This window comes from Parasteatoda tepidariorum, chromosome X1, assembly GCF_043381705.1.
Source record: "Parasteatoda tepidariorum isolate YZ-2023 chromosome X1, CAS_Ptep_4.0, whole genome shotgun sequence".
Taxonomy (NCBI): Eukaryota; Metazoa; Arthropoda; class Arachnida; order Araneae; family Theridiidae; genus Parasteatoda; species Parasteatoda tepidariorum.
The window spans coordinates 56,618,939-56,642,687 of record NC_092214.1 but is presented as its reverse complement, the minus strand read 5'-3'; the positions used below and the strand labels follow the sequence as shown (position 1 = coordinate 56,642,687).

At 29.2% G+C, this 23,749-nt stretch overlaps 1 protein-coding gene across 3 annotated transcripts in view; it reads right to left on the bottom strand.

Moving 5' to 3' along the window:
- Window positions 1-5,641: 5,641 nt before the first annotated feature.
- Window positions 5,642-23,749, bottom strand: part of LOC107448951 (BTB/POZ domain-containing protein twz) — a 31,405-nt gene continuing 13,297 nt past the window's right edge. For all 3 annotated transcript variants that reach the window (XM_016064325.3, XM_071187315.1, XM_016064326.3), the window contains exons 2-3: window positions 12,071-12,226; window positions 5,642-6,644 (exon numbers count right to left, since the gene is read on the bottom strand). In XM_016064325.3, the coding sequence (XP_015919811.1) occupies window positions 5,963-6,644; window positions 12,071-12,226 (838 nt within the window). In that variant the 3' untranslated portion in view covers window positions 5,642-5,962. The remainder of the gene's footprint in view (window positions 6,645-12,070; window positions 12,227-23,749) is intronic.

Genomic DNA, 23,749 nt, shown 5'->3' with positions numbered 1-23,749 from the left:
TAAATAATTAGAAATAAATAAAAATTCGAAATAGTTAAAAATTTCATTTAGTATGCTTCAAATAGCTGAAGAGCTATATCTTGTAGCATTGTTACTTCTCAACTTCCAGGACACCAGTTTCAGAAACAGCTTGGTACATTAACCATAAATTTCAAGTTTTCTAATTTCCATTAGTTTAAGGACAGCTTCACCTCCATAATGTGCACTCTTTTATTAAAGTGAAAAAATTTGATTTAAAAATGCTTCATTGAAAAGCTTTCAAATAATTTTATGGAAGAAAAGAAATTGCACTGTTTTACTCGAATTTCAAAATAAGTTTTTTTTTTATATATAAATACTATGCTTTGTAAATTGGAGAGCAGAAACTTAAGCTAAATCTCATTTGAAGAGGTAAAAATTATTTTAAAGGGGCAAAGGAATGAACCAAAGGATTCCCTATGTAATAAATTAACTATAGCAATAGCTATTATTTTAAAGAGTATCATTTTTATTACTTAATTAGAGCTTATTTTTAGGTTTATATCATTAAGTTTCCTTTCTTTTTTTTCTTTTTGCTAAATAAATATTATAACCTTGATAAAATCTAAAACGTTTTGTTTTTTCAGTCTAATAGTGTTCCAATGAAACTCTGTTTGGCAATAGGTTATACTAAAATAGATCAAACACAAAACAAAAGTGTCTCAAATAGGAATTAGTATCTCCCCAGTTTGATGAACAACTTAAAGAAATGAATAAAAACTAATAAAAGAGTTGAGAAATTAGTAACCTATTTTAAAAGTACAAGGTCCCTTCAGAATTTTAATTGGTATCAGTATTGTATAGCAGATAATTAAATCAAATGTAATGAAACTAAATTATTTTATATGAAATCAATGTTAAATTTCCTAATTTAATTGATTATTTATGATTTCCAAGCCTTGCTTAATTGCATAAAAAAAGTGACAGAAAAATATTTTATTGAAAAAGAAATGGTTCATTTGCTATAATGGAATTTCAGTGTTTCAGTTAAGAATATGAGATTACAATGCAAGTTCTCTTCAGTTTGGACTTCTGATCCATTTCCTTCTCCAAACAAGTGTTAAGGAATAGTTTAAAAATTAATCAAATCTTGTTTGCAGTTTTAAAGAAAGCGAAAGGAGTTTTTATCCCTCTTTGAAACTCTTCACTCTCAAACTATTTAGAATGTGTCAAGGTAAAAAAGGGAGAAATGTTTAGTTAAATCTGTGTCAAAATAGTCTTCTATTACAAATTTCTTTAATAGGAAATAAATAGTATTATAGTATATGTATCATACTTATTATCAGCATTGATTCGCTTTTACATAAATTAAAATGTCATTCATATTTTATGATGCTAGTAATAAAAACAGCTCTAATTATAATTGTTTATTCATCATTGAAATGAGCTTATTTCTTCAAAGCATTGCATACTGTTTCAAAGTAAACTTTCACAAAGCCAGCAGTTAAGATTAACTGATGCACTCTTCTTATATTTATATATATCCCCTAATAATTTGAATACAATTGTCTGGGACTAATGGTATTCTTTTAAGTGGGGTTGACTGTATTTGTAATTTTGAAATTCCTATTATCATAGGTTTATTAGTGTTAAAACTTGTAAATCATCTCTAACAGTTGCTTAAGATTGTACAAAAAAAGATGTCTGTCATCCTCCTACTTAAAAATATTCTTATGAAAAAATTTTGATTATAACATGTTGTAAATTTTGAAATTACTGCTCTATATAACCACCTCTCTTTTCATTGGTTTTTTTTTTCAATTCTTTAACTACTCTTAAATGATAAAATTTTCCCCCATTTCTTCTTCAAATTCATTAAATTAGGTGCGCACATTCATTAAATTTACCCTTAGAAATTTCAAGTTGAGACCATAAATGTTTAACTAGATGCATTCAGATTTAATCAGATTCAAATCTGATGATTGTGGTAGCCTTTTCATAACCTTTACTTTCTCTATAAGTAACCAACATTTCATTAACTTGCAGATTTGCTTAGAATCTGCATCTTATTGAAATTTAAGTTTGGTTTAGACCCATTTTTATCTTGCTTACATTACTTAATAGACATTTTCTGTAATTTTCTACCTATAATTTCATATGTGCCAAAACAGTGTCATGATATGCAAACTAATATCTCCATATGTAACTGTAGGATTAATATATGTTTTGCGATTTGAAGTTTGCTTATTTTTCTCTGTAGTCAGTGTGAAAAATCAAATCAAAATAAATTTATTTTGGATTCTGTTAGTAAAACTTCATGTTTGTTGCTTTGCTGCCAGAAAATATATGTTACACAACAAACTTCAATTTGTATCTTTAGCATGAAATTACTGAATCAAATTTCTTGAAATACTTTCTCTTTATGATATATAAAAAAAAAGTTACTAATTTAAGTAGTGATTTTAATTTTGTTGTTTACTTATTGTTATTAATTACTTAAACTAATTATTACAACGTATTTCATTCTCTTAACCCTTTCTAAGGCCGTGGTAATCATATTTACCACCACTGTAACTTTAGTATGCCATTTGTTATTAATTTCTACTTTGATGAAATATTATTGAACAAAATTGGTTACAACATGCCTGTTTTTAAGAAATTTAAAATAAGTTATAGTATATAATTTCTTTTTCAGTTTGGAGTAATTATAAAATTTATTTTACGAATGAAAAGAAATGAAAGTCATTAAGTTTCTTTTTTATAACACCTGTCGGGTTGTAATAAACCTTATTTACCACAAAAAAATGTTGTTAAAATTCAAATTAATTTTATCAACTTATCTAAAGGAATTTTTTCATCAAAATTCAAAAAGAATTTTAATGTACCCTTATTAGAAATAAATGGTCCATTAAAGGGTTAATATTCAATTGCAATTATGTTAGTTCCATGTTATTTTTATTTAAAAAAAAAGGTTATAATTATTTTTTCCTTTTTAAACTGTTCATGTATAAATGAGTGTCATCATTTATTACATGTGTTCATAAAACAGGACATGACACGTTCAGTAAGAAGATCTAAGCAGTTTATTTTTTATGTGAAATTAATCTAAAAATTATGTTCATACTGTTGCATTTTGAACTATAGAATGTTGTGGATAAAGTAAATTGAATGTTCTCTTATTGAAGAGATAAGTAAATGGATGAAGAAAAAGAATGTTACAATGATTTACATGACTTGAAAGAGTATCATGTAATTTATATGGGCCATTCTTATAAAAACAGTCATTTTAAGTTTAGTAAATCCAGAAAATTAAAAGGTTTGAAACTTCATATTCGTAGGTGTATATAGTGACTTATAAGAAAATATATATCCTATTTTTCCGAATATTTAAACAAGTTACTTAATTCAAATAATGAGAAAATGATGTTTTATTTGTATTGAATTTAATTTTTCAAATTACTGCTTTTTCCTATATATTTATAATCTATATTATGAATACACTAATTTTAGTTCTAATTTTTATGGGTTTGTGAAATAGAATTTGTACATGTTTTGTTAGATTTGAATGTGGCATTATTATAATTTCCAATTATATTTTTTATTGGAAATAAGAAAAGCTGAAACAGAAAAATAATATTTTAAACATTAGAAACTGATCTTTTGAATAATATACACTTTAAAATAATTCCTTTTTCTTGGCACCATTTCCTCATTTTATGTATAAATTAGTAAAGGAATGATAAATTTATTTTAATTTTAAAACAGCAGTTAGGTTTAATTGATTCCCACAATCAAACTGATACAAATTTATTCATGCAAGAAAGCTAACTATAAGTATCCACTTTCTCAATAACACTTTATTTTAAAAAAGGCATGAATGTGAAGATTGTCGAACGTGTTATCTAGTTTAATCCATTTAACTTTTTAATAATTTCTTAAGTAAAAATTTAAAACACGTTGCTAGTTATAAATCATTAAAGTTTTTATTAAAATATTTTATTCTCTGGTGATTTAGAAAGTTAAATATAGCGTTATGAAGCATACTACAGTATACTACATGCAACAACAAGACTTTAAAATAGTGCTATGGCAATATTTTTATCTGAAATTAAAAAAAAAAATAATTTTCTAAGTTTCGTATTTCAATATTCTGTAATAAAAGAAATACAAATTTGTAAATTAATTTCCTTTATTTTTAAAAATATTTTCTCTTTTTTTTTCAAATAAATAAATAAATAAAGATTAACAGTGGGGACAAATGAAGGAATGATATTTTGGTATATTTTAGTTAAAATAAAATAAATCTTTGTTAAACTGCACTCTGAAATACATTTTTCCTAAAAACAAGTATACCTAAGTCATAAAACAAGTATAAAGTATATTCAGGATGAGAAAATGAATTTTTGTGGGAATGATCTATATATATATTGTACATATTAACTTTCCAAGCGTTGAGATTCTTCCCATTCAATAATATGGAGAAACAAATTTTTTAAGCATAAAGTATATTCTGGATGCGAAAGTGAATTTTTATGTGAATGACCCATATGTATTTTTCATCTATATGCATATATCTATTAACTCTCCAAGCGTTGAGATTCTTTCCATTCAATAACATGATGAAACTTTTTTTTTGATGCAGCAAAGCGTACATCTAAAAGTTTGGAAAAAGTTGGGACTAACTTTCAGAGAGTTAATTAAACATCTACAGTGTTACTGACATTGTTGTAAAAAAGGAGTAAATCATGTCTTCTTTTTAAAAGTTGTAAACTCCAAACCTTTTGATAATATTTTTAAAAAAAATCATATTTAGACTCCTCAGTTATCTATTTATTCACTATTTAATTATTTAAATATTTTCAGAACTGTGCATTTTGATAATTTTAAATAAATTTTCTTTGAAAATTATTTCACTTCTCTTATTCTACTTACTCAAAATTGAAAAGAAAATGTACTAGTTAAAAAGTATTTTTTAATTTCTGTTAAAATTATGTAATTCTTTTTTTAACTTTGATATTTATAAATGCTTCAATGAAAAAAAATCAAATGCTAGTTTGAATATCGGATGAAGCTTGGGAACATTTTGAATAATTGTTTTCCAAACCCTCTTGATTCCCTATAGTAGTGAAACAGGTTTTGATGTTTTCAATTCCACCTTCCCCAGTAGTGATTCAGTAATTTAGAATAACGTTTTCGTTTTTTCCTCGACTTAGATGTAAATTTATAACCGTTACCATCTCTACTTTTTTACCTTTATTTTTGATAAGGGTTCTAAAAATATGTATATGAGGCAGTCAATACGGAACACCAAATTTATGTTTAGATTAAAAATCATAGTAGAATCACTTTAAATTAGATATGTATGAGAAGAGTTAAGTATTAAAGCCAGTTTCGTCACCACTATATCAATTTTCCGACAAAGCGGAACAAGTTGACAGTTCTGACTAGTTGTCAAACTACTTTTGCACTTTGGCAACCTTTATTAAAAATTCCCAGCACAGCACAACTTTTCCATTGGATGAAATAGGAAAAAACTGATATTGTGTGTGGAAAAGCAATCTGGAGGTTATGCCCAGTTAAAAGAGCTGTATTAGTTAAAATTCAATTTTGTAAAATTCTTTTTTTTCAATTCCCATTAACTCTGAGAAGTTACTGATAAACTTACACAATTTACTCAAAAAGGTACAGAAGTAAAATTCTTTTATAGGGATTTAAATGAAGGAAATTAAGTTCAACATACAGCATACAGAAAAGATTAAACAATGACAAATAATCACATCATGATCACTAACAATGTGGTTGTAACAGTAACTTTTGAAAGAATAACATACATAACAACAATACAATTTACATTTTACATAACTTGGCACCTAAATCTTAATTAAAGTTCTTATTTTGACTTTAAATATTTTCATTTGTCAGTGTATTTTAATTTTTTTTACAAAATATTAGGAATTTTTAAAGTTAGCTCAATCACAGTATTTGTATGCAACTACTTCTGATTTCACAGAGGAGCACACTTTCGAACAAATAAATATTCACTGAATTGTTGTCCTTCAACACCACCACCATTTGATGCAAGTATTCTAAAACTACTGTTTAAAAGTCTAACAATAGTTTGGAGAGAGTTTAGTTTGCAATAACCATTTAGAGGAAATCGAATTACATGTTTTGAGTCTTGATTCCAAGCTACACTACTTCGAGCGTCCATGAGTGGTTGACCTATTTCTGGAAAAACTTCTTCCACTAAAGCTCGATCTCCACTAATAACAATCCTTTCACCTAAGTCAGGGCTGACATTCAGTGCAAGGCACTGAAATTCTCCAGGACAATCATATCCAGGACTACTACTGCACTCATTTTGTATGTTATTCTGATTTTCATATTTCCGCCCATTCCGTGATTGGGTTGGTGAAGAACATGAGTCCATCTTTCTTTTGCTACGTTCTCGCTTTAATTGTTCGATTTGCCGTAACATGGCTGGAATGTCATAAAACCTAGCTTCTTCATAAAGTAAGTCTAGTTCATTAAAATCATCTGGAAGAGACAAATTGTTCGTTCTCATAAAATTTAGTATGTGGCGAAACATTTTACCATCTCGGTCAATAAAGTAATGTTGTTTGAGACTGTCTAATACGATTGGTATGCTTCCATTAAACATTCTTGCTAGACGAGAGTCTGGGTGTCTGAAAGAGAAATATTTAATTATTGTATTTAGTCTGATGTAGAGAAGGACACCTCAATCACCCTTTTATAATAGTTAGTGGAAATCAATTTTCATGTGCATTTTAAAAAACAATTTTATTGATAATTTAAACTTCATGATTTATTCTTTAAAAATTGTATTTTCTTTTTCAATTTACTTTGAGTTTTAAATTCTATAATTTTTATAAAGTCAGAATCATTTTTTAGGAAAGTTGCTTTTCGCAAAATTGAAAAAGAAAAATAGTGAAATATCAAAAAGTAAATCATGAAGTTTCTAATGATTGAAAATTTTTTAAAATAAAAAAGAAGATTCTTAAATTATTTCCACAACATTACTTATGAAGGTGATTGAAGCGAACCAATAAAATAATGAATTTTTGAATAGTAAAACAGTTCTATATTTTTGTTTTCTAGGGACATCAATATTAAAATGTGTTATCCATGTTAAAAACAAAATGATTTTGAATTTTATTTTTTTTCCTTCGCAATATTATATTTATATCATCACTGCCAATTCTTCCAGATTTTCCGCAAGATATTAATTTTTTACTTAATGAGATAGTAAAAATTTAGCTTTTTTCGAGCAAATTGGGATACATTCACTCATCACATAACAGGCCAAACACAAAGAGAGACCCCCATGCTCCGAACGGCATTCGAACCCGTGACCATTGGCTTCGCCGTCAAGCAATCTAACCCCTCGCTCACCTGGCCAGCTTGCTAAAAACATTTTTTTTCCAATGCCCACCCTGAGAATGACCTAGGTCATACAGGCATCTGAAGAGCAGATTTGATTTGTTGGTCACTCTTTCAGGGGCACCATATTAGGTAGGCCAACGTTGCTCCCACCGTAAGGTCAGATAGTACAGAGAAGGAAATAACCTTTCTGATGCAAGGGCAGTTCCCTAACCCCTACGCAGGCTGGTCCGCCTTGCTAAAAACATAAAGCTTGTGAATCTTCTCTTAGAATGCAAGACGTAAAGTGCAATCTTAATGGTTCAAGGAGTTAACTATAAATATATTAATTTTTTAGTGCCGATATTTTAAGATGTGTTATAAGATACAGAAACATACTTTCTCTGATCAAAAGTATTTTTCGTTCGAAGGATTCAACTTTTAAGGTAAGGGAGTAGCAACAATTTGGAATATAAGAGCAACAATTTGGATAATTAATAGTTTGAAGGTGTCTCTCTGGCCGAACGTTATCGCCTGCCAAATGCTGTACAAAGCGTGGAGGTAGGGGGTTCAAATCTCGTCGTTACCCTGGATGTATCATCGTGCTGTATTTCTCTGTGTTGTGCTATCTGTCATTCTATTGACAAAGGTTTATAAGCCTAAATTGAGCACACAAGCCTGTAAATGTTTGTAAGTCCAATAAATCAATAGAGTGGCCGCACATTTGATTAATGTTAATTTTACTATTTATGCATCATTTCTCTGAAACTTCTAGCTACTCTAAACAGTTTTGCAGGTGATTATAGATTTCGTGAAATATAGCATCGTCGGTGAACTTTTTCTTATTTTGACAGATCTGAAAATACTTGTTTGAGAAAATAGACATTGCGCGTTTAAAAGAAATGGGATATTGCTCAAGATGTACATTTAGGAAAGTGAACAAAGCTATTTAAATAGCAAACATAGCATTTATTCCGTTTTTTTAACTATTGTTCATTTGTATTCAAAAGAATTATAGAATCCAAATAAAATCATATTGCATAAATCGATTTGTAAATCTTTTAAGTTTTTTTTGCAACAGACTTTAAAGAAAAAAATTCCTTTCAGGCCTTTTTTTCTCTGGTAACATAGAAATGGTGCATTTTGAACTATGTTCAGTTTCTTTAATGCTCATTCCGAGCTATGTTCAGTTTCTAAACGCGCATTTTGAGATTTTTTTCTTTATCAATTGAGCATTCCAAGCTATGACTATTTCCTTACAAGCGCATATTTCAATGAGCAATGTTTAAAATACCAAGTTCACTAAAGGCGTACAAAATATGATTTCTTGAGATCATTTTTAATAATGATTGAAATAAAAATTTTAATTGCAAGGTTTACAGATTTTTGCATTAAACTATATAATTTTCAATGAAATAATTAATTAACGAAATTTTTCAAATTATTTTGAATGATAATATTTCAAAAATTTTTTACTTTTTAATTACCGTTTCTCAAGAACAGTCGCGACCGATTCGGCGCAAATTTAGTGATTCTGCACAATCTTATCACTAAAATTTACACAGTTTGAAATCCGAAAAATATTCCTACTGCCTTGCGATTGCAAATTTTCCGCGTGTCCCGCAGTGGACAGATCGTTAAGACACGGTTCCCAGCAGATCACCGAAGTCAAGCTTCACTGGCTACTGTCAGTGTGCGGGTGGGTGACCACTTGGATCAGTCTGCGTAGTTACCGAGGGTGTGCGGTATTGGTCCTCGTTAAACTGTGCTACCGTAAAGTGCTCGACTTCGCGCGCAGGTCGTCGGGCGGGGGTGCCATCCCCTCCGTAGAGGATCAAAATTGTGATGGCATGTCTTCAGATCATCCTCCGGGATGTTTCCCAGACCGTCGCCAATAGCCCATTGTGCAGCTCTAGTACGACGTAAATTAACAACAGCAAATTTTCCGCTCATTATCAAATTAATTAAGTAATAGAAAATAATTAACCTAAAATTATATTTTGCTTGGAATTATCATTCGATAATTGTATTTCATAATTTTGTGCGAAAAAGGAAATACTTCAAGGGGATTTAATTTTCAACTGCTTTCCTGACTAAATTATAGTTGTAGTTCATTTACGTCGCACTAGAACTGCACAATGGGCTATTGGCGACGGTCTGGGAAACATCCCTGAGGATGATCCGAAGACGCCATCGCAATTTTGATCCTCTTCAGAGGGGATGGTTCCCCTGCTTTCGTAGCCCAACGACCTGCACGCGAAGTCGAGTACTTTACGGTAGAACAGTTTAACGAGGACCAATACCGCACACCCTCGGTCCCTACGTAGACTAATCCAAGTGGTCACCCACTCGCACACTGACCGCAGCCAGTGATGCTTGACTTCGGTGATCTGATGGGAACCGTGTCTTAACGATCAGTCCACTGCGGGACACTAAATTATAGGAACCGCATTTTTCAGATTGCGACTACTCTCCCTGTCTTTCCCCCATAGTGTATTAAAAATTTTAATTTTTCGGGAGGGGTCTGTGAAAGTATGTTTAGGCACACGAAGCACGTTTTTCTGTCGTAATTCGTAAATAAAAACCTCGCTTTTGTGTCTTTTAAAATTTGGTTTGCACATATTAAAAGTCATACCATTGAACTTTTACGATTGCATCTTTAGTACGTGAAAATCTGATCTTTAGATCAAAAGCTCCGTTTTTTAAACTGAATCTACTTATCCAATCTGATAAGCAAAATAGTCTTATTTATTTTTTTAGATGTAATAACTTAAAATTATCGATATCTACTTTGGACGTAGTGCTAGTTCAAATTACCGATACAATAGTCGTTAAAAAAATGTCTGAACATATCACTTATTGAAAAAATTCTACTTAACGCTAAGAATAAGAAAGAAACTAACATGGGTTGTAGTGCTGAACGATATCCGAATTTTGATATTGCAATAGATAATCGGAGAATATCGATATTTTCTCAATTTAACTTATTTAAACTATTATTTTTACAGTTATCATCTAGATATTTTCATTACCCAAATAAAATTTAGTAGCGTATTTTTCGTTAATTTTTTGTATTCTATAATTATATTTATGAAATGGCGATAATGATCATATATCCTATTTATAATGCAATTTTTTCTTTTAAGTGAAGATACTCTTAACTTTTTTTTTTTCAAGTGTTGCTTTAAGAAGAAAAAAATACATAAATTTCTTTTAATAACGTTTTCATACAATATACATTAAAGACTCCAAATAATTCCATTCCCTCTGAGAGGAAATTAATTTGTGAAATATTTACTACAGTTAGGCTCATTTATTTAAATAACACACCCACTTCTGAAGACTTGAGTCTAGAGAAAAATTCATGTGCCGGTATTGTAATACCTATTGGCTTAAACCGGATCGCAACTGTGGGAGATTATGTGATTGCTTAAGGTAAAAAGTTAATTAAGTGTTCAAATCTATAAACATTTTAGATTTCGTGCTTCTTTTTGATTTAGTCATTTAGAGTCTGCAGGGGTTAGATAGAAAGCGAGTTCAGACAGATATTGTGTAATTCAATTGGTATGCGTGGGAGAATACGAAGTTTCATTCTCCTAAGTATTTTTTTATAATGAGGACTGACTCAATTATTTAGTCAATTACTGAAAAAGATTATTCAATATGGTCTGCTGCAGAAACATTACCTGGATCCTAAAGATTATATTAAAATTTTATATTGGCATTAAAGGAAAAAACACATCAATTCATATTTTCTTTAAATGCTCGTAAATTATATTTTATTTTATAACCGGCATTGAACAGCCGACCCAATTCTGAGTTTACGGCTATCAATGTTCAACTCCGTAGCCTTGTAATTTTGAACCCAATCCAGAAGACAAAGGAACTCCTGGATCAAGCATTCATACAAACTAGCCTTCGTGGAAAACCTTTTGATGGAACTAACCCGCATTTGCGAGAGGAAAATCACGAAAACCTCCCACGGTTATCCTGACTGCAAGGGGATTCCAAACTATGATCCGTCCACCACTAAGAGTATTTACGTCAGAAGTGTGGTCGGAGTGAGTTGAGAGCAGAACCAGCCACTGTAGGAATTCGAACCTGGATCATCTCATTGGGAGGCGAACGCACTATCTCCTGAGCCACAACATGTAGACTATATTTTGAAATGCTTTAGTTTCTGTAACGATATAACTGCTATAAGTTTGTAACAGTTATTCGATGACTGTTTAGGTTAAGTTTGAGGCAGCGCCTTCTACACTAATTATGTAAATGATATATCTATAAGTCAAAAAACTACTTATACTACTTTTATATATTTTTTTTTAATTGGAACAATTTCTTGGGAAGAAAAAAGTTTATTGAGGATTGAATAAGATAAAAATAATACACTGTGAAATAAATTTTAACAAATTTCCATCAGTTGCTGATGAATTCGATCTAGTTAAGTGCGTTCGTATGGAATTTGCTATTTTTTTTTTTTCAATTAGCTTTTGATAGGAAAGCATAGTTAAAAATATATTTAACTAGGTTATAAATTCTTCAGTTTATGAAGCTTATCTACAAAACCATAACATCCACTTAACATTTACATCCAAATCTATAATTTAACACTGCGCAGACAAGCATTTTTTCAGCAATGGTAAATAAGCAAGTAAATTAAAAAAAGAAGAAAAAACAGTAAGTTGATAATAAACACAGTAAAAAGAATAACAGAAAAGGTTATAATTACTTAGTAAGAGTTTCCAACGAAGAAGTATAAATTGATCCACCCACATCAATATGGACTGGAGCAGTGTATCTCGATGCGGCAGCTACGCACGGTATTCCAGAAATTTTATGATTGTAATTTGATTCGGACATCAACAGTTTTTGATCCATAAGAGCTCTGAAAGAGAAAACAAAAAATTATGTATTTAATTATTGGAAAATAAGAAAAATAATACGATTTAAGGCTTATTAAATTTAACACGAGAACGACAATTAGATAAAAAAAAAATGTCACATTTCTAATTTCAGGACCTGTCTACTAAATTGGAGCATCTTCATAAATTAGATACTCTAACATAATTTATCAATACTAATATTAAAATTATGTTAAAAATATTCTACGGTAATTAGTTAGAAATGTGTCATTCATCTTTTTCTCATGTTATTTCGCCGACATTATTACTTTTAACAATATTTTCTCCGAAATTATTAATCAATACCAATTTTAAAATTATGATACAAAATTTCTAAACCTCGGTATTTAATTACAAATGTGTCGTTCATATTTCTTCTAACATTATTTTTTCCGAGAATGTTTTCTCCGTCATTATTCAATATCAACTTTAAAATTACGTAAAAAATATCTAAACTACACTAATTTATTATAAATGTGTCACTCATGTTTATTTCTGATATTATTTCGCCGACATTATTTCTTCTGATAATATTTTCTTCAACATAATTTGTCGATACCAGTTTTAAAATTCGATTAAAAAATCTACGGTGCACTGTAAAAAATTCTGATTTATAGTTGTCACCATTTTCAGTGTTGAGGTCAACTAAATACATTTTTAAGTTCAGAACTGTAGTTATCGCTTGAAAAATAAAATAAAATTGACACAATATCAATTGTTTGAAAAAATAATATGAATATATTATTAAAAATGTGCTTGTTTTTTAAACGAAATGTTTTTGCAAGGAAGCCATTCAATTGATTCTAATGCGCCTGAAAACGTGTGTTGTTACTAAACAAACAAAATAAATGAAAAAACAAATATTAATAATCAAATAAATGAAACTATAACAGTGAATATGTAAATAAAAGATGTAACAACACCAAAAATGGTTGCAACTATACACCAAAATTTTTTACAGTGTAATTGGTTATAAGTATGTGTCGCTCATATTTTTTCTGACATGTTTTGTTAACATTAATAGTAGCACTCTGTTTACAAAAAAATATGGTAATTCGCAATAAATTATTCAATTGTAAGACAATAAACCTGCATGAAATGTGAATTAATTTTGAACAATTCTTAACTTCGGTACCATTTTGCAGCGCTTTGAATACATTATTAAAAATGTGCTTGTTTCTTAAACGAAACATTTTAGCTATGAAGCCATTAAATTGATTATAATGCGCATGAAAACAAGCGTTGTTACTAAACAAAAAATTAATAATCAAATAAATGAAACTGTAACAGGGAAAAAGTAAATAAAAAAATTTTCTATATGCACTATAGAAAATGTTAGTTTATCTCAACACCAAAAGGGGGGCAACTATGCACCAAATATTTTTACAGTGCAATTATTTATGTATTATGGATATGTCTCTCTCATATTTTTACCAGGGTTATTAGTAATAAATTGATTAATCTTTTGTGAGACAATAAACCTGAATTCTCAACTTCGGTACCATTTTGCAACTATTTGAGTCATTGAAAGAAAAAGTTTTTAAAAGCATACACAGAAGGATACCTTTAGGGCATCTACAGCTGCTCCAGGACTCAGGTGTGGCCCTGAGTAGAGCCCAAAGAATGTTGCAGGGATTCCTGAGGGTTGCCCTGCAGTAAAATGTTTCAGGGCAGCAAGGGCGTTGTTGCTTTTTCTGGGTTCTACACCTTCAGTCAGGTTTTGAGTGATCCCACTATTTTTCTTTACTTTTTATTTTAATCTGACCTGTTTGGTGCAGTTTCTCATATCTTTTATTACAAGTACGTTTCTACCTCCCTCAGTATTAAAATTTGCAATGACATAAAAATAACTGATGGATAATTTATACGTATTTGATGTGCTATATCAAATTAAGAGAAGCTGAAAGACTACATGTCATCAGTAAAATATAAACATTGAAATGTAAGGAAATAGTAAATTAAAGTTAATCTTATAAGCGTATTGTTTGCAAAAATTAAATATAAATAATATCTGATCTTTAAAGTTATATATTTTTAACTTTTTTTAAAATAATTTGGAAGTGTAATATTTCTTATATTTGAAACACTTCACATCAATTTCCATAAAAATAATCAATTTCCATAAAAATAAACAAAGGAAATATTATAAGTAAAAAAAGCAACTATAATTGCTAAAGCTGGGATTTCGATTAGCTAAAAAAAAAAAAAAAAATTTGATATGCTCTTAAAATAGCAACGAAAAATGCCCTTAAAGTTTAATAAAGAAAACCTGCCTGCATACTAAAATTTTTAAAGTTGAAAAAAAAATTTTCTTCAAAATTTCATATAACATAAAATGCATTAAGACATGCATTCATCTCTTCCAATAAACTAAACAACAGCAGATCGTTTTTCAGCTGCAACTTTTGTTTCACATAGTTCATAATATAAAAATCACTTCATCTGTAGAAAAGACTTTTGCACCGAACTCAAAAACAAATTTCAACAAATGGCAAGAATTAAATGTTACTGATTTAGATAAATTTTTTTAAAAAAAAAACGCATGTACTTTTCCGTCAATAATTTTCCGCTGAATCAACTGAAGTTCTTTCAACTTAATCGTGACGAACAGTTTAAAGAAGGCTCTTTCAATGCTGGACAATGGCCAATTTTACCCCAGAAAACTGCTATGCACTAAAATGTATAATTCAGTTCAAATGTATGAAAGTTATTTAAAACAGAAAGCAGTTTTGAAAAAAAAAAACTTCACAAAATGTCCTAAAATTGAAGAAAAAAAATGCTCTAAAAAATTTCAAAAATGCTTTTACAATGTAAAAAAAGTTCTTAAAGGAGCAAAAGAGTACAAGAACGTAAATGTCATCAAAATTCGAGCTTTAATTAATATCTATGAATTAAATTTTGAGCCTTCTAAAAATATTTGGTAAAACTACGAGTATTATAATCTACTTAACAATTCTGCATATTTTAAATTGAGTGATTGTGTGGCACTAAAAATTCGGATAAACGAAAATCTTCGGATTAAACTAAGTCTCGGGAAAATCGGTTCAGGGTTGAACCCATCATATTATGTAAACGTACTGTTTAAACCATATTTCGTTGAAGTTAAGGTGCGCATATTATCGTGTAATTCATAAAATTAGTAAAAAAAGTTCAAGTAAATATAATTTTCACATTAGTAGGGTTCAACTTGCATCGGATTAACTGCAGCAAATTTGAATTTTATTATCGTTCATCGAGCGTACAACAAAGCTATCAAAACATGTAACCTGCATATATTTTATCATGTTTAAACACACCTCCTAAATTTAAAATTGAAACAATTTGAAAATACAAAAATATTTAAAAAAATATTTATCATTGATTAAAAAAAAATGAAAAACACTTGTCCAGTATGATCCTTTGATCAAAATACTAATTGCATTTACTGTACACTGTTAACAATTTGGAACGCATTGAATTGTAATTACTTCAAAATTCGCTGCAACGTTAATACGGTGTCAATTTGAACCACATAATATTGTCAAATAAATTGTCTTAAACTTTATTACGCGATGCTATATCCACAACACTTAAACAGAAACATGGTACAACATAGCACCTTATTAAGGTTGGAGCAAATTTAAACAATTTTGTACCAATATTATGGTTCAATGTCACATCGATGTTTTCGAGATATTCCAATACTTACACAAAGATTTTTCTCAGAGCCAGACCAGAAAAATAAGACATGAAATTAATTTGTGACATCATTTGAGAATTTTGCTTCGTGATAGAAAAATATGATATATTTGACAGAATCTGTTAAAAGCAGTAAATATTAACTAATTTTTTTAAGGGAAAAAATGGTTTAAAGCAATTTAAAGTTAAAGCTTTGATGAAATTATTCGCTGAAATAATATAATACACATTTTACTCCAATTAAAGTGTTTCATTCATCCAAAGGATTCTGAAATTTTTTTACAGCTTCGAATTGTTTTATCCAACGTTTTACTTACAAAATAAACAAAATACTTTTGTTAACAGAAAATTGCAATAAAGATGTTACTTTCATTATGTTTGTTGGGCTGGGCTTTATAGACGGTATTTAAATGTTACACCATTTCCTAACATCATAAAATTCCCATCTTTTGTTCAGTCTAATGTATATGAATCCTAGTTCCTGTCTTTTCTTTTGTATTTAAAAGAATCGCCCAATATGTTTCCTCAACAAAATAATCTTTATGTTGCTAATAGACAAGTTGGTGTCGCCCGAGTTCAACTAAAATGAATTGTTATTTGTGTAGCTCCTTTAAGTAAACAGTCAAAAAGTCTCTAGTACTTGCAAGATTGGATTCATTCTCGTGATGACTATAAACTTAGAAAGTTTGAAGGTGTGTTTTCTCAATTTACTTTTTAAACAAAAGCCATTCAAATGCAGGCCATCTGAATAGTTATTAACCGGTTTAGTAGAAAAGGAAATGGAATGAAATCAGCTCATCACTACAACGTGATTTTTTTTTCTTTTGAATTTCTTATTTTTTTCATGAACTTTGTTGATAGAGTGAATCGAATACGCCCTGAGTAAATATTAACGACCCATCATGAGAACAATACCTTCTTCCGTGATGCTACTTATTTTTTTGTACTGTATTGCTTAGAAAATATTTGGAGTCCATTTTTGTGTCATGTATAAATATTAGATATGTTTTTAAGGCGTTTGGTTTAAAAACCAACTACTAAACTTAAATTTTCTTTTTTGAAAATCCTGTTCATACTTTTAAACTTCTTGAAAAATTATGCTCACGAGCAGCTTCTTGAATGATTCTGATTAAAAGTTAGTATTTTTAATTATTATATTTAAAAAATGAAATAAATGCTTAAAAAAAAGAAGAAAAAAAAAACTTTAACAAGTACTATTGATTTTTCTTTAAAAAAAAGAAAGAATCTGGAATCATATAGTTCTTTCAAAGAAAGAACGAAATAAAGAAAGAATTTAATTTAGAAATGTATTTCAGTTTTTCGTTTTATATATATATATAAAGGTATCACGAGAGGCGACTTCTATGATACATTTTCACAACCATCCCTAAAAAGGGATGATCGATATTAATGGGTAAATAACAATTGACGCGTAACAGCGATTATTGTTTATTGGAATTCGATAAAGTTTACTAAGTCTAACGACTGACTTAATTCATTGGAATGGTCAATGTTTACGCAATCGCAAGAATAAATGATTTTCCCATCCCTAAGTACAAGTCAATTAATTAATGCAGAAATGGTGATAAAATAGTTACAAAGCTCCTTAAGATCATTTAGCAATGTTTATTCGTCTGAAGATATGAAATTTAAACCAGTGTAAATCCTGAATTTATAGTGTGTTCAATATTTACTATCTCTAAATGTTTATTTACTAAGCTGGTGCATACTTGTTAGAAAAGCTTTGCTTCTTACATTAAGTAAGCACTAGTTATTTTTTGTTCCTAAGTCACCAATCGCAAATTATAACTGTTCAGCGCAAAAATAAAATAAATAAAAATAAAATAAATTAAAATAAGAAAATAAATAAATAAATAGAAATAAATAAATAAAAATGAATGAGATAAATATATAAAAGCAAATACAAATGAAATAAGAATAAATAAATAAACAACTATATGTTTGGACTCAAAATTTGTTGCCATTGGTTAAAATTTCGATTTTTTGACAGTTGCTTAAAAACAGCACGTCTATTTCTATTTTTTTACTATAAATCATTTACAAAAACTTAGAATTATTGAAATTAAAAGAAAAAAAAAGAGAGAAACTGCAGAACCATTCCATGAGGAGTCAGAGCAAAATGATATTAATACAAAAAACTATTTTTCTTTTCTGATACTAAGACTTATAACATTTAACAGTAAAGGTTTCAAATTAATTGAAATTTCAAGTATTTTTTTAAAAAAAAATTCTGTTGAGTGGCAACCCTTACAAAAAAAGAAAGCAGTTTTTGAGGTTGACAGATGTAAAACAGATTGACAAATGTACAGGAAGACAGAAGTAAAATAACACCTGAGGTAGAAAATTAGGTTATGTTTAGCACCAAAAATAACCTCATTAATAAACCTCAATTTCAACCTCATAAAATTATCCTCATATATTACTCAGCAATACTTCTTGTTGAGATTGGGTTAAATTATCCACACTTCAAAAATACTTATTCTCTTGAAGAGTAGAAAAAATAGCCTGTACACCACCTAAAAAATAACCTCTCTAAGCTGGTTGCTCTAAAATAGATTTCCAACAACCTCGAGTGTAAATAAAACAACTTCATACATCTTGATTATACACCTTGAGAGGTTGATCGTTTAAAGTTGTTTTTGAAATCAACCTTTACACCTCAAACAAACCTCAAAAACACCTTAAATTTTTATTAAGGAGCAGTGTACCGACATTGCTGTTCTGGCAGGCTCAGGTTGTACAGTTGAAATAATTTTTTCAGGATCAGCTTTGAGCCACGAAACTTCCTTTTAGCCAGTTAATCAACGACACTTAGCTCAAGTTACTATCTGTTCTTAGTTTACCTATTTTATTCCTTAATAAAATTAAAACAATTTTTTGTTTGAGAATTAAATAGTGTAATTGACATAGAATAGAAAAAAAAAAGTTTTTTTCCCTGTAGAAAATAAATTCTCATTATTGTGCAACAATGTGTCAAAATAGCTCCGAAACAAATATAGCCTAATTTGGAAACTCCACGTACGCTTTATTGAGTATAGTAACATGCTCAAAATTGAAACAGCTCTGAGAATCCGTTTTCAATTTTTGAACAAACATGGCAGCAAGATAGCAAAGTGTTGATTACCGATCTGAAGACATTCTTTATTCTTAAAAAAATATGGAATGAAGGTAAGTACAGTAAGTTTTTATCTAATTAGATTTTCTTTTCGAATATTTGATTGTCTTAAACTTATAAAGTTTGAACTTTGTCACATATGGGAATTATCTGCTTACTTAAAACATATGGCGATAAAAAGAAGTTATCATGGAGTGATCTACATTGATCAAAACTTAAATAACAAGATTATTGGAAAAATCTCTCTGTGTATAAAGCAAATGACAGATGAAAATATTTTACTATATCATACGGAAAAAGATAAGAGTCTGTTTCTGAATTCAACCATACTTTAATTTGCATTATTTATGAAATAGGTCGTATAACAATATCTTAGGAATGAAAAAAATATTGAATTTTAGGTACTATTTTCACACCACCATAAAAGATTTTAATGGGAAACACATAGCTCGATTATTATTAATGCTGTTTTTTGAAGGCTCCGTCGTTATATGAAATGATGCTTTTTTGCTGATAATATGTTATCTGTCAGTTAGCAACTGTTACTCATGAATGTTATTTTATCTAAAGCCAACAAGTTAAGCCTAAAGAAGTTTAGTCTATCTAGAGGCATCGCTGTCTATGCTTATTCTGAAAATGGCGTAAAGCGTCAACATGACGAAAAGCCACAGTTTTTAATATTTAAAAGCTTAATTCAATGCTGCATTATTTGGGCTCATAATAATCGGCAAAAATTGAGAATAAGGCAGTGATTTTGATAATTTACATCTAGGTGGAAAAATGTCGCCAAATTGACGATTTTTAATAAAGTTCTTTTAAAATATGTAAGTTATTTATTAAGTTATCTTTCTAAACCCCAGATAATTCTTCACTGTAAAATGATATATTAAGTTTAAAATCATCGCTTTGCTCCGAGTATTAGGGACTTAAACTGTGGCTTTTTTTTATTTTCCTTGGCAACTCTTAGGAAAACCATATTTACGTTTTAAAATTGAAATGCTTTAAAATTATGTAAATAGCTTTATATTTGAAAATGAAAAAATTGTTATAATAATTGTTATATTACTGTCGCATACGATTTTTACGTTTATTCTGAGTATAACGTGAGTATATGCTGTATTCATGTTTACATTTATACTTTTAAAAATGCCTCAATCCAATAAAAAGTACTTGCATTACTATCGTTAAAAATATCCTTTCAATATTTTAATAACATGAAAACTTCATTGCTAGCGGATAAGACAGTTCACTGAATTTTTTCATCTTTTCATTCACCTTTATTTATGAAATAAGCTGAATAACAATACCTTATGAATAAAAGCATACGGCAATTTTTAGCTCAACTTAGACACTTTCACAGAGGATTTTAATACAAATAACGCCTTACTCGGTTGTTATCAAGATATTACGTATAATTTCTGATATTAAGTATATTTATCATGGATTTTTGACTGTTAAATTACCACTGCATAAAATAAAGCTCCATTTAGCTTTCATTCCTTGAAAAAAATATATTAAAAAAAATGTTAGTTCTTTGAAAAGGTTTCAAATTTTTTAGGAGAAAATAATGAAATATTTATTTGAATAACGTAAAAATAGTAAACATAATTACTAAGACTTTTTATCTGGATGAAATTTTAATAGCATCTGACACGAAATGTTCTAGATAATGTTCTCCATTATCTAGTTACGATTCTGATAAAATTACCATACTGTATTGTAAAGACATTTCTGGTTTAAAAAAAAACATAATTATGGTAATGAAACCAAAATATACTGTATTTAAACCATATTCATAAGGCAACGGTTTACCGGGAATTCTGGTTTTTAAAATTATAGTTCTTTTTATCACCGTTAAGTAAAAATGCAAAATTGAAAAGTAAATTTAACTGAATAAATGATTTTATGCCGTGCTCTGAGGTATCATGGCAAAATTACCTAAGTTTACCAAATTTTAACACATATTATGAAAAAAAATATTTTATTGATAATTTTACAAAAATCATTACCAAAGCACTTCTGTAAAAATTACCCAGCTTTTTAGCGCTCCTATAGAGCCAAACAAAAGGTAAATTTTACCATGTTCTGGTAGTTTAGACCATTTTTTCTCAATGTGGTAATGTTATTGCCTGATGTTTAGACATTCAAGGTTCGATTCACCCTGTGGATCATTTAATTTTCTTTTTTCTCCTTAAATTTACTGTTTACAATAACGAATTTAAACATAGGTTTATTTCTTGTTTAGTGCGTTTTTTATTTATTAGATATTACTGAATATTTAAATTAGACAGATATTTGCATGCCCTCAAGAATCAACTGTTTAATTCGATCCGAAAGTTCAGAAAACAGAAAAAGATTGTGCATAAACATATAAATGTGTCATAATGACGTCTTTAAAGTCAACGAAGTTAACAGAAGGATTATACATTGACTTCCTTCAAAACTGTTAAAAATTTTATGTGGAAAAATGACACTTTGTTCTACTTGTCAACTCTCTAGGGCGGACTTACACAAAGTCTGTAATATGTGACGAAATTTTCCAGGATGAAGCAAAGAAAGAAAAAAAAAAGCCTATTTATACAAATACAAATATAATTATCAAATGCATTCCTCTAGTACAAATTTGCGACGATTATTTTTATAGACAGGCAAAAAATTTAGTAAAGTGTATACGGAATTCTGCATATTGAACGAAACAGAGAAAAAATTCTCGTGTAGACTTTATTAAAACTCAGTCATAACTTTAAAAAATGAGTTCATCATTAAGTTAATTTTATCATTAAAAAATTACAAAGCATACTTGTTGTGTTTCTAAAATTGCAGAAAAGAAAGAAATATTTTTAAATGTTAATGAAGTTATGTTTTTCAGCAGATCAACTTCAGAAACGCCGCTCTTGCAAACAATCATTTCAACTTTAACTGTGCTAGATGCCCAAAGAGATAATTTGAAATGATTTTATGACAATTATCCCTATTCTTGTTTGAAAGACAATATATAAAAATAAAATATTTCAACAAAAATCACTAAATTTTTAATTGATATAGGCACTGTTTATAAATATTATTATTTTAATCATAATTATTTGATCCGAACTTTGATTACTCTAATTTAAATATCAAGTTCGTTGTATGCCATTAAGGCAAAAGGCGTGAGCATCTTGTTTCCCAGTGGCGCCATTTATGGCAAATAATTTGACTCCTGCCACACACAAACGTCACAGCCCGTTTATAGGGTGGACCCATTCATACATCCACAGATTGCAATTTTGACCTGAACCGATCGATCTCCAATTCAGTACCCCCTGAGTTATGTTTTGGTATGGGAACATGGAGGATTTTGTGACCCGACAGATTTAACGTACACCAGTCACCATTTACTTCACCCGGTGGGGATCGAACTCATGACAATTTTGGGCATGGGCCCAATGCCCTACCAATCAGGGTATCCCTGCCTAAATATCAAGTAATATAAAAACATTTATAATAAATTAATTATAACTGTGAACAAATGATTTATTAAAGAAATTTTTTGTTTAAAATAAAGAAAAGCTATTCGCAGCGTAGATTGGACCCCGAGCGACCAGACGTCAAGAAAGAACGTTAACACTGAGGCCACAGCGCAGTTTGCGAGGGAAAAACTGGACTAGTATGTGTGTTACCATTAAGGTGTTAAAGTTAGTTGTAATTTCCCTCCCTATTTAATTTTCACATTACCCACTCGTTAAAGTGAAAATAACATTTTTGCTGAAAGAATAACCCCGTTTCTGCACGCGTATTTATTTTCCGTTATCTAAGAAATCAAGTTACTACAATCAACACTTCATAGTTGGTAAAATTAATTATCTATCACTGTAGAAACATAATACAAAGAATCAAGGGGCTTAAAAATTTATTACTATAATGCTATCCATAATGCTATTTATTTAATTTCAATATTTAAAGAATCAAGTTAATAAATGCGATCAAATAATTAACAAATTCGTTGATACCATGAGAGAAACTAACTTTAACGGATTACCCAATTTAATCTGAAGATTAGTTAGGTAATGTATTAACGGCTTTCGAGCTTTAGCTGTCTGTACTTGATTTTCAAATGCGTTTTACTTGTAATCGATTGGCTTGCGCGTTTTATTATTTAAAGGGATGAGCAGCCTTAAGGGGACATTATACCGCAAGATAAACTTTTCATTGTAAATTCTGTTTCACCTCCATAACTAATTTAAAGTATAGAAAAAGTGAGTTCAGGCAAAATGAATTTCCATGTCCTCCTAAAGTGACATATAATTTGACATCCTCTTAGATATTTAAGATACTTTAGATTGAAATTTATAAAAATGAATCAAGCAATAATCTAGTTAAACTCGTGATAGCGATTGTTAAAATGCGTTCCTGTAATCGTGTTATATGTAATGAAATTGCCGAGGAAAAATAAACCTGGGTGCCTCGATATTCATTTAAAGATGTAATATTTAAACCTGAGTAATTTCATGTAAACAGATAGAATCATTCTGTTAATACTAATGGAGAAATTCATTGTTAATAACAAATTTTCACTTAGCAGCAATTGCTTATAACTACTCAACAATTTCAGTTTATCGAACATTTTAAATAGTTTCTGCTGTTTAAAATAGAACTTTCTGTGGATTTGAAATTAAAAAATAAATAAATAAAATAATTAGAAAAATACGATATA